This window comes from Arvicola amphibius, chromosome 9 (assembly GCF_903992535.2).
Source record: "Arvicola amphibius chromosome 9, mArvAmp1.2, whole genome shotgun sequence".
Classification (NCBI taxonomy): Eukaryota; Metazoa; Chordata; class Mammalia; order Rodentia; family Cricetidae; genus Arvicola; species Arvicola amphibius.
This window is the reverse complement of record NC_052055.2, coordinates 93,321,660-93,338,671: the sequence shown is the minus strand read 5'-3', so window position 1 is coordinate 93,338,671 and position 17,012 is coordinate 93,321,660. Positions and strand designations below refer to the sequence as shown.

The window sequence follows — 17,012 nt, the reverse complement described above, 5'->3', positions numbered from 1 at the left end:
AAGGAGTCTGGCATTTGAAGATGGCAAGATAAATTTCCTTCCACCACCCGCCCTCCATAGTTTGAACAAAGAATGATTCTCGCTGAAAGCAGTAGTTGAAGTTGCAGATTCTCATGCCTAGAAAGACTCAGCCTCACTTCTGAAAGTGGGAAGAGGAAGAGGGCATGCTCACGGTCAACAGCATTGTGACTGTCGGTCATTTCTAGGAGCATCTAGGGACAGCAGGAGCCTCCACCAGGTTTCACCCTTATAGTCTTTCTCCTTCCCTTTTTACTTCTTTCCTGAGTTTTCTCATGTTTATCCAGGAAGCCTCCCATACGTAGCCCAAATCATCCGCGGCCAGCAGTTGGGCAGGCCACAAACACAATACCTTAGTGTGACCTGAAAGATGCCATTGTTGCCAGTAATAACCTCCATGTTTCTAAAGGCTGCCTTAAGGCAACTAGTCTTATGCAAAACCCCTTATTAATGAACGAACAGCCCTGGCTGTGGGGTTGACAGTGGAGATAGAGGAGGCCCTCTCTGAGTCATTTCCCTGAGACTCACAACAGGAATCAGGGATCACCCATCAGCTCAGAGCATCCCAACCTCGCCATCCTGAATGCCCCTGCTTTGCAGGAAAGCATACAGGACAGAAGTGGGTGTCCTGAGACACACAGATCAGTTTCATGTAGGCAACTTCTTCTAGGCTCTGCCGTCTTCCTAGGAAACTGGAGTGTTGTTTAGCTCAGCGCCTTTGTCTTCCATCTTCTGGTGGATGGAAGGATTGTGGGTAGTCTTTGAAACCTCTCTGGTGTACGGAGGGATCCAGGCTGGACTTCTTCCTCAAGTCTGCAAAATGCTTTGCCTGGTATAAGGTTCTTTCCATTTCCTGTGTGTGTTTTCATCTCTTATACACGTGAAAAAAATGATACTGTCTCTTTGAAGATATATTTACCACCAGCAAAACCCTTTTCTCCTACTCCTTTAGAAAGTTTGGGAATGATAGAGCTAAAGAGATGGTTCAGTCACCAAGTGCTGAGCATGCAAACAAGAATCCCCGGGTTCAGATTCTCAGCACCCATGCAAGATTCTGGGCACAGCGCCATGCATTTGTACTGCTAGTGTTTGGAAGACAGAGAAAAGAGTTTTTAAGAATTAAAGAATATAAGAGTATAAGAATATAAATGTAAGTATATATACTTAAAAGTATTTATAAGAATATAAGTATAAGAATATAAGAGTATATAAGAATTGCTGGCCAGCTATTCTTGCCTAATTAGTGACAGGTTAGTGAGAGACCCTGTCTCAAAGAAAAATGTGGAGATTAAAAGAGGAAGCTATCTGATATTGACCTGTGACCCCTACACACACACGCATGAGCACACAGAGAAAACAGTGGGGACAAATGAGCACCCAGGTTGCTACTCCCTGCCTTTATGCTGCTCTTCTGTAGCAGGTAGCTACCCTGTTAGAGGTGAGTTTGGAGTCAGAAGCCAAGTTTCATCCATCACAGTCGAGGGACACCATGGTACAAGATTGTGTGACATCTTTGTGTGGAAATCCTGTGACACAAGAATGTGGAAATCAGCATTTCAGGTGAATTATCCATTCAGAAACAAGCTAGCATTTCCTGTTTATTTCTCCTTTCTAGGCCAATTATCAGCATCTTATTCTCAAATTTAGAAGACGCCTGCCTAATGTCATTCTAGGTATCCAGAAATGGTCCACCAAATAGATGCCTCCAGTACAACCTGGGGGTTCATTAGATCCATCAATTCATCGTGGTCAATAAACACTTTGAAGTCCTTTTGTGGAAGGAGCCACTTAAATCCAAAGTACAACTATAATCAGGTCTAATGAGGCCGATGGTTTAAAGGGAGGCCTTTAAATCATATATAAAACTCCTCTACCAATCATTGGTACAGGACAAAAGCAGACGAGGCAGGTGAGTCTAAGTGCCCGTGCTTAAAAGCTTCCTTCTTGGTGGTGAAGTCACACTGAGCTCTGCTTAGCTGAATGAAGCCAGAGGTGCAGCGAGCCACTGCCTGATGGGTTCTCCAACTGTTATGACTGTGCTATAGGACATATTACAGTAAAGGCCACCACTTTGTGAAACCTTAACCTGCAGGGTACTGCCACGAAAGGCTTCTTCAAAGACAGTAGAGTTTTCTCTGGGGAGTTGCAAAGGAGGTAAGCGCTGGTTTTCTTGTTTCTTGCAAAATGTAGAAGAAGCTTTATAAACGGAACCAAGGGAAGAACCTGTTTGGGAGGAGACGGAATGCAGCAAACCTCTGCTAAGTGTATGTGGGGTGACGTACGTAAGATGTGATATCTGCATGGCACTGGACTGAAATGACCTGGGAGTACTCTAACGACGTACGGGCTTGCGGCTGCAGGGATGCTGCTGCAGGACTGGAAAATGGGCATTGAACTGGAAATGATGTCAAGCTTTTTTATTTACTTTTTACATCAGAGGAACTTCCTATTAAGAAACCTTCATGTTTTAAGAGTAATCTGTTTCTACTTCAAAACAGAACAGGTCCCAAAGGATAAGAGTCGCCACTATGCTACCCTTGGCAGTGTTCTGGGGACTGGTTGCCCTCATTGGTAAGTAACTGATTGGCATTTTTCCCTATTCCAGGGTGTCTGTTTTCTAATATAGTCAGAAAGAACAATGGTTATGTGCAATGGAAGAGTGGGCTTTCCTGGACCTGCTTGGCCATTAACCAACTGCTTAATTCTTGTCTTTGCTTTTCTTTGTGTGTGTGTCCACTGATGTATGCATATAAATATGTGTACAGGTGTGTGTGTGTGTGTGTGTGTGAGTGTACACATGTGCACGTGTTTGCATGTGTGCATGCGTGTATGCTTGCACACACAGAGGGAGAAGTTAAAATTGAGATCAAGTGTTTTCCACTTTTTGTTTTTTGAGATCAGGTCAGGCCTCTCACTAAACCTGGAGTTTATGATTTGGCTAGGCTGGCTGTCAAGCTAGCCCAATAAACACAGCAACTGAGCCACCTCCCTAGCCCAGGCCAACAGCTTATCCTTAGGAGTGTTTTCTGTTCGCTAAGCACACAAAAGAGATATTAGTGCAAATTTAAAATAATTAAATACTAATTGTTCTATGTATTCTCTGACAATGCACCTACTTGGCTGGGTTTCTTATGAAGAGGAGTATGGCACATGAAAAGAAAATTCTCGACGCCAGGTAGTGGGTTGAGCATTATTAGATGAGTATATGGAGATGGAAAATCCATTAGTGTGTGAGTTGAGAATGAAAAGTTCACATCTATCGAGGAAGTTCAGACCTGAAAGCCTTGGGGGAGGCCATGGAAAGAGTGAGGGATGCATGGTGATCCCTATGAGAAGGGAAGAGGCTGCTGGATGGAAGCAATGACTTAGTAAAAGCCCTGTGTCAAGATGAAGTATTTGTGATAAAGTGAGCCGGTTGGTAAGGCCAGAACAGAAGATTTATTTAAACTTTTGCAATTATTTTACTATATGTATATGGGTGATTTGCCTGCCTGTATGTGCCTGTGCACCATGTGCATGCCTGTGCAGGACAGAAGAGGGCACCGGACACCCCAAAACTGTAATTATAGATGGCTATGAACCACTGTGCGGGTGCTGGGACTTGAACCCTGGTCCTGGAGCAGGTTAGTGGGACAGAAAGGGACCTTGGATAAAAGAGATGAATCAGGTGTGGTGTCTCTTATCTGTAATCCTAGCACTCGGGAGGCTAATGCGAAAGAAGTGCCACAGTTTGAAATTAGCCCAGGCTTCATAGTGAATTGCAGGCTAGCCTGGGCTACAGAGTGAGAATATGTCTCCGCAAAAGATAGATGGATAGACAGACGGACAGCTATAAGGAAAGAAAACATGGAAATAGTAGTTTAAGAAAAATGAAGAGCAATTGTAAGCGGAGTTCAGTTGTCATGACTGACTGAGAAGACAGTTCTTTGAAAGTCTTTCCTTCTAAATTTGGAAACAGGAGCCCAACCCAAGAGCAATAATTTGCAGCTACTTTTGGTCAAAAGCAAAGCAACATGTTTTTAAAGTTTTTACTCATTTTTAATTGCAGAGTTGTATAGCCAGTGAATTATGAGCCACCGTATGATCTGTGTACAAGGGAAGGATGACCAATTTTAAAAAGACCTGTGTGTTGCTGTTAGCACAAGCCCACGGAAAGTCACCTGAGGGGTAGTGGTGGCACACGCCTTTAATCCCAGCACTTGGCAGGCAGAGGCAGGCGGATCTCTGTAAGTTTGAGGCCAGCCTGGTCTACAAGAGCTAGTTCCAGGACAGGCACCAAAAACTACAGAGAAACCCTGTCTCGAAAAAAAAAAAGTTGTTGGCTTGAGCGAGGCAATGCAGTTATCTTAGAAGTTGTTGTTTGTTTGGAGGAAGGAAAGGTAGATTAAATGAGAAAATCATGTAATCTCAAAAAATAAAAATAAATAAAAATAAGATTTAAAAATTGCTAAAAATACAAAATAAGCTAATGAGCCTTGGAACAATGTGAAAAAACTCACAACAATGTGGAAAATAATGTCAGATTTCCTTCAGCAGAGGGACCTGAACAAACCTAATTAGGTCACAATGGCACAGTAGAAAACAGACATAGGTTTGATATAAGTTGTTATAGTAACTTAAATCATTTATTTCTAATGGTTCAGATTATTTATTATTAATTTATGATTTATTTTATTACTTATTATTTATTTTATAATTTTATTTTTATTATTTGTCTATTTACTATTTATTATTAGCTAAATAAATCACTTATTTAAACGGATTCAGATCCTCACCTTATACTAACATGACACAAAATGAAAGTCTATGCAACTTCTCAGAGTACCTTTCTTGGTTGTTTTTTGTTTTGTTTTGTTTTTGGCTTAGCTTTTTATACCCCAGAAGTATTTATATCAGAAGTAAAACTTTCACTAAATCTTGTGTTGGGCTAGCTAGAGAATGTACTTCACTTGTGAGAGGCACTGGGGAGAAAAATCCTGTGGCCACTTTCTTTCTGATGGGGATATATATATATATATATATATATATATATATATATATATGCACTGATTTTCACATGTATTTCCATGGTGTTCTGGAATAACGCCTAGAAGTTAAAACAAAGTTTGGAATCAAATTTTTGCCTTGACTGACTGATGAATTATTGGTAGAAAAGGAGTTGAGGAGGAATAAATTATGGTCTCTACTGTTGCATAGCTGTGTGTGTGTATGTATGTGGCGCATACACACGCGCGTGTGTGTGTGTGTGTGTGTGTGTGTGTGTGTGCCAAGTCCAGCAGTATTTTCTCACATAGATCATCATTTTGCTTTCCAGGCACTTCCAGGGGCTCACACCCCCTCACTCATTCCATGAACCCTCATCTGCATGCCCGACTTTACCATGGTTGCTATGGAGACATCACGACTATGGAGACTTTTGGGGCCCCCTGTGACATAAATAATCTGATGAACTGTGGTAAGTACAAATAGAGCAGGGTCCTGTCCACCATTCCCACTATCATTTACAGAGTTTTCCTTAGGAGGTAATTAGTTTTGAAAAGGGGCCGACATTACAATAACAATCATGAATCAAAATTAAAAGTTAAAAAAGTACGCTGGATATGGTGGTGCACACCTTTAATCCCAACTCTCCCAGGGCAGAAGGAAATGGATCTGAGGCTGTACTCTATATTTTGAGTGCTAGGCCAACCAGGAAAACCCTGTCTAAAAACAAAAACAAACAAACAAACAAACAAAACAAAAGCGCCTTAGCCAACCTAACCACTTTTTGTTTTCTTCCTGATTTTTTCCGAATGTCAAGGTGTGTTGATTTTAATATCGCAAAACCATTCCTTAAATAAAAGGCTCAGTTCTGGCTTTGTTGTGTTCAGTTCGTGCTGCAGCATGAGTATCCTAAAGGCAAGCAGAGTCTCTTGCTCTTGACACATCCCTCCTTTGCAATTCCATTCCAAAATCTTCCCCACGCAAGGCCACATATAAACCCATGTTTTCAACGCACGGACCAGAGGCTCAGCAAGGAGTCACATCCTCCGGCACAGAACTGGCTGGTCGCAGAGCCTGACGGAGTAGAACGTGGCTCCACTGACTCCTAGTTGGTGCGCCATCTTGGCAGGAAGCAGAGGGAGGAGCGCAGCGACTCCAACAGGAGTTAGTGGACCTGCCTGGGTTTCTGCAATTAGAGGTCCGACTGATCTTAGAACGGTCTTAGAATGATCGTCCTGAGCTGTAGGTGTGGTCAGAAGCTGAGGCTGAATTAGTAAACTCTGAGAACCTGTCCTTTTCTGGAGTAGAGGAAATAGTTTCTTTTCTATTGACATAGGGGTCCACGGTTCCGAAATGTTTGCCGAGATGGACTTGAAAGCCATCAAGCCTTACCGTATCCTCATCAAGGAAGTGGGACAGAGATACTGCATCGACCCAGCTATCATCGCAGCCATCATCTCCAGAGAAAGCCATGGTGGAGTTGTCCTGCAGAATGGCTGGGACCATAGGGGACAGAAATTTGGTTTGATGCAGGTAGATAACCAGAGAGTTTCCATCAGCCCAACTCTGTATCTCCTAGAAGAAGTTCAGCCCAAACTCACAGTCCATTCCAGGACCTGAACACCCGAGTGTCTGGGAATTTGGTACAGTTTGCTCTGCGACATATCTGTGGTATTTCATGCAAGAACTAGCATTTCTTTAAAATGTTTCCTGTGTCTCATAACTACAACGTATCAACTATACCTATGTCTATAGATATTATAAACCACATGAACTATCCTTCAATTGTGAAAAGTTTATAAAGGTTACTATTAACCCTAATAATAATGATGATGATGATGATGATGATGATGATGATGTCTTCTCGGGGCTCCCAAAGTAGTAAAATTCATGAACGTAAATTGAAATACTATAATTGAGCCCCTCTTCAGCTACCTTTGTTCCTTTGGATTAACTGGAGGAAGGGAAGCCTCATTATTTAGATATTTCTTTCCAGGTCTTTTGTTTGTTTTGAAGCAGGCAGCAACTCACTCTGTAACTCTGGCCAAGCTGAACCGCTTAGTAGCCCATGCTGGCCTGGAGCTTGTGGTCGCCCTCCTGCCTCTGCCCCCTCAGTTACCTCTATCTCCAAGCCTGTCTAGAAACAATGTTTTATTTGAATTAGTTACATAATTATTTTCATTGTGAATATCTAGGGGTTGGATATTAATTATTATTCATTTTGAAACATTTTTTTCCTTCTCACCCTCCTCCTCCTTCCTTTTGCATATCAGAAATCCCCCAGTGAGCATCTCCCAAACTGGTATTTCTTTGACTTCCGCCTGTGAAAGACAATACATTAGAGCATATAGCCTTTTGTGGATCAAAGGAAAGATGCTGAAGCCAGCGTTTGAATTTGAATACAAAGTGTGTGTGGGGGGGGGGGATCAAAGATGCTGAAGCCAGCATTTGAATTTGAATACAAAGTGGGGGTGGGGGGGGAATCAAAGATGCTGAAGCCAGTGTTTGAATTTGAATACAAAGTGTGTGTGTGGGGGGGGGGGGGGGGATCAAAGATGCTGAAGCCAGCATTTGAACTTAAATCCAAAGAGGGAGACCTAGGAGCACCAGAAAGTGTGCCACCTTGCCCATATTACCAATACAACTGTTTGAATTTTCCAGCTTGATAAAATGCACCATCCTATTGGCTCCTGGGACAGCAAAGAACACCTTCTACAGTCTGTTGGGATCCTAGCAGAGAAGATTAAGGCAATCCAGAGAAAATTTCCCACATGGAATTCAGCTCAGCACCTCAAAGGTAGGCTCTATGTCTAGAGCTTTATCTAAATGAGCAGTACATGAGACTCCTAAACACAAATGTGCCCCCAGAAGCATCCCCACTGGGTTGACTAGGAGGAAGCCCCTGTCTTAAAGAATGCCTTAGCATCCTCTGAGCCATGCATGACTTCACATCCTTAGCCCTCCTAAAAGATGTTGGGTTTCTTATTGTCCTTCTGGCCAACTATTAAGCCACTGAATGACACTTTAAGCATTAACACAATAGTTAAAAAGTGTTTACCTTCTCATAGTTTTTCCCCCAACCCAACACTATTAACTATTCTCCAAATTGCTTGAATAAACTTTTACTCTGAGAAATGTCAGAGCTTCAATTACCCCCAAGAAGTCTAAGTGAAAATTTCTGTTTGGCTGAACTCAGAGCCCCCCAAGTTTGGCAGCTCCCAGATGAAATTAACTGACTAGCCCCACCACCATATGTTCCTTTTGCTTTTATTTTATGTATGTATTTATTTATTTATTTGGAGACACTGCTATAGCCAGTCATCACAGTCAGAAAAAAAATGATTTTTTTCTTGGACTCATTTGCTTTTTCTTTCTATCCATCCAGCCACACCAACTCCTCAGTTTCTCTTACAGGCTCATGATTTGTATATTCACATTATTCTCTCTTTCCACACTTTAACAGTCTGAACTCTGAGCAAAGAATTTTCTATCTCAAGGTCCTTGAAGGTAGGAAGGAAAATATGAGCATAAAGTACAATTATGAATGAGGGGCCTGGAAAAATGGCTCAGTGGTTAAAAGCACTGGCTGCTCTTTCGGACGACCTGGGTTCAATTTCCAACAACCACATGGTAATGAGATCTGGTGCCCTCTTCTGACTTGCAGGCATACACGCAGGCAGAACACTGTACAGATAATAATAATGAGAAAACAAACATATGAATGAGTGAAGAAGTGAATTGTCGACTAGATGAGAAAATGTTACAATCTTGCATTAGTTCTATCAGATCTGAGCTATGTAAAGAGAAACAGAAACCTTGTTGCTCTGGAATATTTGCCTGGAGGGTGGTGAGTTCACGTCCTGGGAGCGCATGTCTTATTTCTACTATTCTAATATTGGAATCTAAACCTGTGTGTTTCATTTCAGGTGGTCTGGCTGCTTTTAAGTCAGGACTGGAAACCATTGTTACTCCTGCAGACATAGAAGCTGATTTAGTTGATGATCTTATTGCCCGAGCCAAATTCTATAAAAGACATGGCTTCTAGGCACAGGCACATTGATGTGGAACTCAACTGGCCCCTCTTTTAAAGTTTACTATTAGCCCATTGCACTCATTAGGAACAAAGAGATAGTTAGAATTATGAAAGAAAGTTCATTGCCAAACCTTTTAATAAAAGCAAGCAAAAGAAAGGAAGGAAAGAAGGAAGAGAGGTGGGGATATAGTTCAGTTGGTTGAGCTCTTGCCTAGCATATGCAAGGCTCCAGGTTCTATCTTTATCACAAAGAAGAAAGAAAAGAACCTTATGGTTCCTAAGAAATAGTCATAGATATACGTACAATTTCATTGTTGTCAATATGAACATCATGGCACATGGCAAGTGCATGTTCTGGCCAGGCTTCATTTTAGACTATGATTTGAACCTCTACTCTGCCTACCAGAATTACTAATAAGAAGCCTTTGTCTGTTTCCCAGTTTTTGTCCCAATTGCTAGGGCTCTGATCATGAGATGTGTCTGTCTCAGAGGGCAATAGATGGAGAGGAGATGAAGGCTGCTGGCTGTGGATTTTGATTGCCCCTACAAGAGAAGACACAATAATTTGTTGGGTTATGAAGCTTTGGTATCCCTGCCAAATGACTTCTAGATCTTTTGTTTTCTCTCTCTCTCTCTCTCTCTCTCTCTCTCCCTCCCTCCCTCCCTCCCTCCCTCTCTTTCTCTCCCTCCCTCTCTCTCTCTCTCTCTCTCTCTCTCTCTCTCTCTCTCTCTCTCTCTCTCTCTCTCTCTCTCTCTCTCTAAGACAGGGTTTTTCTCTGTAGCTTTGGAGCCTGTCCTGGAACTCCCTCTGTAGACCAGGCTGACCTTGAACTCACAGAGATCTGCCTGTCTCTGCCTCCCGAGTGTTGTGATTAAAGGCATGCGCCACCACTGTCTGACAGTTTTGTTGTTGTTGTTGTTGTTGTTGTTGTTGGACATTTTCTGCCTGTCCCTCCTCTTTCTGAGAAGGAACCAAAATTTTATCATCCTTCCTTTGGTCACTTTGGAAAAAGTCAGGTAAACCATTTCTGCCCAAAGTCCACCCAGTCCACCCAAAATTAGAACCAGGAATCGCTGTTTTTGAGACAAGGTCTCACTCTATATCCCAAGCTGCCCTCAAACTCATAGATCCTCTCGCCTCGGCTTTTCAAGTTCTGGTCTTACAAGTGTGGGTCATCATACCTGCTGTGTAGTCATATCTTAGTATCGACAAAGCCAAAGCTTTCCCAGCTGTTGAATATCTTTGTTCTCCTCCCTGCATGATTTCTTTTGGACTTTCCCCTGGAAACGTTGATTTCATTCAACATCAGCCCCTTTGATATCACTATTGCAAAGACAGCTACTGTGTAAGCCAGATAAGCTTCCAGTAATTAATAAAACTGGAAGTAGCACACTGGCTTACACCTTGAATCTGTGTCCCCGGGGTTCTTGTTCTGACCGACACACTGAGATATGTCCTATAGAGGACTAGATATTAAAGGCGTCTTGGTTTGGTTCCCTCAGGACCAGACCTGTGACAAAGATGTGGGTGCAAATAGTTTATGTGGGGGAGGGGGACACAGAAACCAGTTAGAAAGTGGTTCAGTGATAAGGGATGAGAAAATAGCAAAACGTGTCACCAAGTCAACCACCCTAGTGCGCAGTGGGACTCAACCTTGCAAGAAAGCCATGTGTAAGTGTATGGAATATTCACCTCAGAATTAACTAACTGCACTGGCGCAGGACTGGAGTCTCTAAAAGCCGCTGGGTGGTGTGTCTTCCTGGCTGGGGAGGGTATGGCTTCTACATAAGCACAGATATAGGGCACTTGTCCAAACTTCCAAGAGCAAGAGTTTCCGGCACAAGCAGTCAGATCAAGCGAGAATTCCATTGAGAGGCTAGGGGACACAGAGGTACTGACAGCGTCTGCTCCAGAAGGCAGGGAGCATGGTTCCAGTGTTCCTGTTTGCATCTCTGACCGAATAACACAAGTCTATTATGCCTCCTGGTTTCCGTGCCGGGCTGTGGCAGAATCTACTAGAATGGCTGATTAGACACACTCGAACTATCTCAGTCACCATCTATGTAGCACAATAGCGAATTTTCGGAAATTTAAGATGTTAATCCCCAAATACAGCACCATTAAATTTTCTTGTGTCTTCCCCCATCTCAGTCTTTTCAGCTTTGCTGCCTGTGCTCCTCTTGGAGATAAGGATCATGGGTCGGGTTTTCTGTTGGAAAGTTGAACTTTCGCTTTAAAAGTCTTCTCCAATGGGGGTGAATGGAGTTGCTGTCATTTGGATCTAGAGTGCTTCCCCCAAAGCCCACATGTTAAAGGCTTGACCCCAACCTGGCATCAACAGGAGGAGACAGCATTTTCAAGAGGTTTTCTAGCCACCGAGGACTCACCCTGGGAGCTGATATCAAGCCCCAGCCCCTCTTTTTTGCCTTCCATTCATTCTCAACTGCTATGAGGTCAGCAGCTCTCGCTCCTACATCCCCTACCATGTGTTGTTTTGATAAAGTTTGTTTGGATTTTCTTTGAGGCACCATCTGATATAAGTGCTTCTGAGAAACAGCCTTGCTGTGCAGCCCAGGCTGGCCTCAGACTCATAAATCTTTTGCCTCAATCTCACCAGCATTAGGATTACAGGTATGTACTATAATACCTGATCATATCTATCGTATGAACACAGAACCATACTCATCTGCATTTCTCTGTAATCACTGCACTTAGTATAATTACCTCTATCGACTAACAATTTTTTCATACAAGGAAGCTAGCAATGAGAATATGAAGAATTACTTAGTGGCCAAGACTACTATTTTAATAATTTCAAAGAAAACCAAAACAAAAGTAGACAAAAGTAAAAGTAGACAGAAATAATGCACGGATCAGTTCTCAGTTTGCTGGATGCCATTTTAAGGGGAACCTTTTTTATTTAGGGACTCTGTTTTGTTTTTCAAGATAGGGTTTCTTTCTCTGTGTAGCCCTGGCTGTTTTGGAACTCGATCTGTAGACCAGGCCGCCCTTGAACTCAAAGAGATCTGTCTGCCTCTTCCTTCCATATGCTGGGATTAAAGGCATATCTTTATTTCCATATTTGGAAATGCTCAGACCATTTTGGTCTAGAGGCCAGACCAATCCTCTGGCCAGACAAATGTAGACCAAAGGAGATAAATCCAAATGAAGTAATCCTTAGAGACATAAAGTCAGGATGAAGGAACCAGTCCTTACAAGGTCTTGAGACCAACCATGTGAAGCAGAGGAACCTCAATCTGAAGAGCTTATCACCCACACAACCCTTGAGGTATACTGCCCCTTACCATATATCAAAGCACGGACTGCAACATTTAGACTTGGAATTGACACAAGAACATGCCAGCCAGTGCTCAACGGATGGACTTGTTTCAAATGGTAGACTGTGAGGAGCCATAGCTCCCACCTCCAAGTCATGTATGTAACCCCCCTCTTCCTTGATAGGGGACAAGACCTGTGGTTTGCTTCTGGCCAGTAGAACATGATCAAGATGATGAACTGTACAGGACTGCTTTACATGCTTTAATAATATCCATCTTGCTAGTCCCCCTCCCCCAGTGCTGGTTTTGAAGAGGTGGGTTTCCATCAGTTCTACAATCACACAGAAGCAAATTCTGCCAATAATCTCAGAGACTGGAAGCAGGGCCCTGTTCAATCTTAATGCTGAGAACCTGACAGCAGTAGGAGCTATTTATTGCAGCTTTGTGAGACTCTAAGCCAGTGGTTCTCGACCTGTGGGTCATGACACCCTTGAAGGTGGAAAAACCCTTCCACAGGGGTTGCCTAAGACCATCAGAAAACACAGATTTTATATTACAATTCATAACAGTAGCAAAATTACAGTTAGGAAGTAGCAATGAAAATAATTTTATAGTTGGGGTCACTGTGACATGAGGAACTGTATTTAAGGGTTGCAGCACTAGGAAAGCTGAGAACCAGCGCTCTGAGAAGTCTACCCAGCTATGCTATCAGTGTACTCCTGACTCAGAGAAACCACGGGGTAGTAAGTGCTTTAAAAAGCAGCTTTGCTTGTGCAACAACAGAGAGCCACTTCCTATGCCCTGGACTGTTTCTTCTCTAGACATTTTTATTTCTAAATATTCAACTCAACAACTCTTCCAGGTGTGGGCTATTGAATTTAATATTACTCCAAATGTGACATTTTAGACAAAAAAAAAAACAAAAAAAAACAAAAAAAACCCAAAAAACCAACCAAACAAAACAAAACCCCAAAACATCAATGTAGCGTCTCTTGATCTCCATATTAACATTAACACCAGGGGGAGGACACAAAGTGGTTCCTATGTATACAGATGCTCTCAAACCCACTGTAGGCAGGAACATGTTTTCTTGCAGTATTCAGGTAGGCCTCCAACTAGACATTTTAAAGTAGCCTTTGGGCTCCTATTTCCTCCAGGCTATAAATATTACCAGTCATTCAATAATCGTAGAATTAAAATTGCAATTGCCTTTGGGCTTATTCATAAGTAAAATCCAGTTTCATGCCTGTTGTCCAAGTGACACTTTGGCCTTGACACAGTATTTAGCATTAAGATCTGTGACTGGACACTAACAAATAAACATGCAACACTAGTGTGCCCTGAGCTGAACCCTACAGGGGCAAAGGAAAATACGGGGCCATGCGAGTGCAGGTTTTCTAATAACGAGTTGCTACAGGCGTCTCACTACTGAATCTCCCCCAGCATTCTTACCACTTCCTACTTTCCCAGGTATCTGAGCAAGAAAATGAGAGGATTCTCCTGGGCTGGAGAGACAGCTCAGCAATTCAGAGTTCATGCTGTTCTCCCAGAGGCCACACACTTGGTGCTCAGTGCCCCCAATAGGTGACTCACAATCACCTGTAACCCCAAACCCAGAGCATCTGACGCCATCTCTGGTCTCCTCACATACCTGCACTCACATATCCCCACACACATACACGTTACCAAATGTTTCTTAAAAATAGGGTCTTTGCATATGTAGGAATTTAAGATGAGGGCACATTGGGTTAGGGTAGGCATAAGAGGCCATGTGGAACAAATAAACACACATACACATATATTAAACAAATCTTTTAAAAAATCTGAGATTTCTTTCTATTATATTTATTATGTACGCACATACAATGGGGTTTTGCCTGCATGTATGTCTATGTGAGAATGCCAGATCCTCTGGAACTGGAGTTACAGACAGTTGTGAATAGCCATGTGGGTACTGAGAATTGAACCTGGGTCTTTTGGAAGAGCAGCCAGTGTTCTTAAGCCCTGAGTCATCTCCCCATTCTTTATGTGTATGTATCTACTGGTGCATATGCACATGAAGGCCAGAGGACAACCTTATTTGCCATTTCTCATGCACCCAGGTCTTTCACTGGCCTGGGACTTGGTTAGTAGGCTAAGCTATGGATTGTCCCTTCTCAGCACTGGGATTAACGAGGGAGCCCTGGCATGATTAATTTTTTTTAAACGTTTCTCGGGAGCAAACCCAGGTCCCAGGATAAGACTTTACTGAGCTATTTCTTTTCCTCTCTTCTCTTTCTTTAAAAAGCAATCTGAACTACTGACAGAAGATTCTTACAAGTGCAAACACCACCCATTTTAATACGCGAAACAGAACGGCCTGCTGAATAACTGCTAAACCACCTTTACTTCATGTATACCCTTGTTCCAACAGGAAAAATTTACACAGAAATGAATGGTTTATCTTGGCAGAGTGCAATAATACAGTTCTAGCTAAATTAGACCTGTAATTCCAGAACAAATAAAAGCAACGCATATACAGAAGGACATCCCATATCAACTTCTGTACTTTAGAGATGAGATGAACCCATCTACATCCCAGGCACAGAGTCACAGAGTGCTGCTCTAGCCATGCCCTGTTTCCTGCCTCTGTTGGCATCTTTGTTCTTTCAGCCAGCTTTGGAACTCACTTGAAGAACCTACTATGGTGTAAGTACGGTTTGTTCCACCAAATGTCTGTGTGCCATGTAGTAGGATGTTTATGAGGTTGACTTAGTAGAAAGTGACTGGATCTTGGAACCATCACAGGCAGAAGGGATTAACGTCCATCGTTGAGAGCAGGCTGTCACAACGCGAGTGTGCCTCCTCCCTTCACTCCCTTGCTTCCTCTTTTGCTCATTCAGTCTTTTTTAGTTAAGACATGACATCGTTTCCCTCCCCCCACATCCTTCCAGTTTTTTCCTCTCAAATTGATCGCCTTTTTATTATGTTACATATACATTATATACAGAGAAATAAAGGCATAAATGTTTACACATAACCTGCTGAGTCTACTTGGCATTGATTCTGTGTATATGGTTTTAGGGCTGACAACTTTGTACTGGATAACCAATCAGGGGACAGGTTTTGGGGGAATAATTACTCTCCATTTCAGCAGTCATTAATTGCTGTTCCATCCATGAGAATCCCCCTTTCGTGTTAGCCTGTCTATTGGTATTGTTGAGACAGTCATATACTGTTGAGGCATTGTGGGTGTAGCTTTATTTCTTCTTCCTCTTTATTGGTTTTTAGAGACAGGGTTTCTCTAACTTTGGAGCCTGTGCTGGAACTCGCTCTGTAGACCAGGATGCCCTTGAACACACAGAGATCCGGCTGTCTCTGCCTCCCAAGTGCAGGGACTAATGGTGTGTGCCACCACCGCCTGGCTTCCTCATCATCTCTAAGAGATAAAATCTCATAGCAAACTTGTGGTTTTTGGGCTCTTACACTCTTTCTACTCCCACTTCCAAGACGTCCCCCGAACCTTTTGTGCAGGAGTTGTACTGTGCATGTATTGACTAGAGTTGGTCCCATAGTCAGTTGAACTCCTCGCTGGAGGGAAGTTGTGCCTGGTACTAGAGATCTAACCAACCACACATGGCTAGTGAGGTCATGGGTCTCAGAGAACCTTCAACTACCACGTCAGTAGACCACAACCATTTCTATCTGCAGTCTAAAATGTGTCCTACCCACACAGGCAAGGGTAGCTCTCACTCAAAATCAAAGAAGCATCTCTTTGCAGCAAATGGAAACCATTACAGAAAACCAAAACTGGTCTTTTGGCTTTTGTTTTGAGACAGGGTCCCACTACATAGTCTTGGTTGGCATAGAACTCAGTATGTAGACCAGGCTGCCTTGAACTCCTAAGAGGTTCATTTGGCTCTGCCTTCTAAGTGTTGGGAATAAGGGTGTGTGCACCCCATCTGGCTCTTGCTTCCGATCTTGCTTGTGATCTCTTCTACCACTAACATAAAAACTGTAATGCATCTAAGAAGTACTAACTCTGAACACATTAAACATTAACCTATGGTTTCCTTTCGTGAGATTCTCTCCCTGCTACAAAAGCATCTTCCCTCCCAGAAGCCACTGAGATTAAAACAAACAAACAACAAAAAAAGCATTTTCCCTTCTCCTGACAACCAGAACTCCACATTCATGTGACTACAGACTTGTGGGTGAATGTTATTCCTCCTGAATTCTTTGTATCTATTTCTCCTTACACAGTTTCTATTTTGAGAAGTAAGTAGTATCTGTATGTCATGACCAATGCTGTCTCCACTCTGAAGTTGCTCTCTATAATATGTCCCTGAGACCCTCTAAAAAACTGGTCTGGAACAGAGGCAAATAAAATCAAAAGACGTCCCTTTGTATCTTACACCATGATACTACACACACACACACACACACACACACACACACACACACACACAAGAAATTTGAATAAGCGAAGCTCATGAAATTGTAAAACTTATTTTTTTTGATAACTATTATAAAAAATAGACGAATCGGATCTATCTGGATTTTGTGAAGTGCAATGCCTTCCTGAGAATTTCGACATGATTGCTGTGGCCATGTGTTACAGCAGGGGGTTTACAGCTGGGAGGTAAGGTGCATTCATCCTGCATCCAAAGGGTCTAGGGAAGGATTCTACTCACTCTGCTGTCAGGGAAAACAGGTGAGT

General features: G+C 42.6%; 1 protein-coding gene across 1 annotated transcript; it reads left to right on the top strand.

Annotated features, from left to right (window-relative positions):
• Positions 1-2,546: 2,546 nt before the first annotated feature.
• Lyg2 (lysozyme g2) lies at positions 2,547-9,046 on the top strand. The gene is made up of 5 exons (XM_038341231.1): positions 2,547-2,589; positions 5,333-5,473; positions 6,338-6,534; positions 7,663-7,798; positions 8,928-9,046. Exons 1-5 carry the CDS (start codon positions 2,547-2,549, stop codon positions 9,044-9,046), a joined length of 636 nt encoding a protein of 211 aa, XP_038197159.1.
• Positions 9,047-17,012: the final 7,966 nt, after the last annotated feature.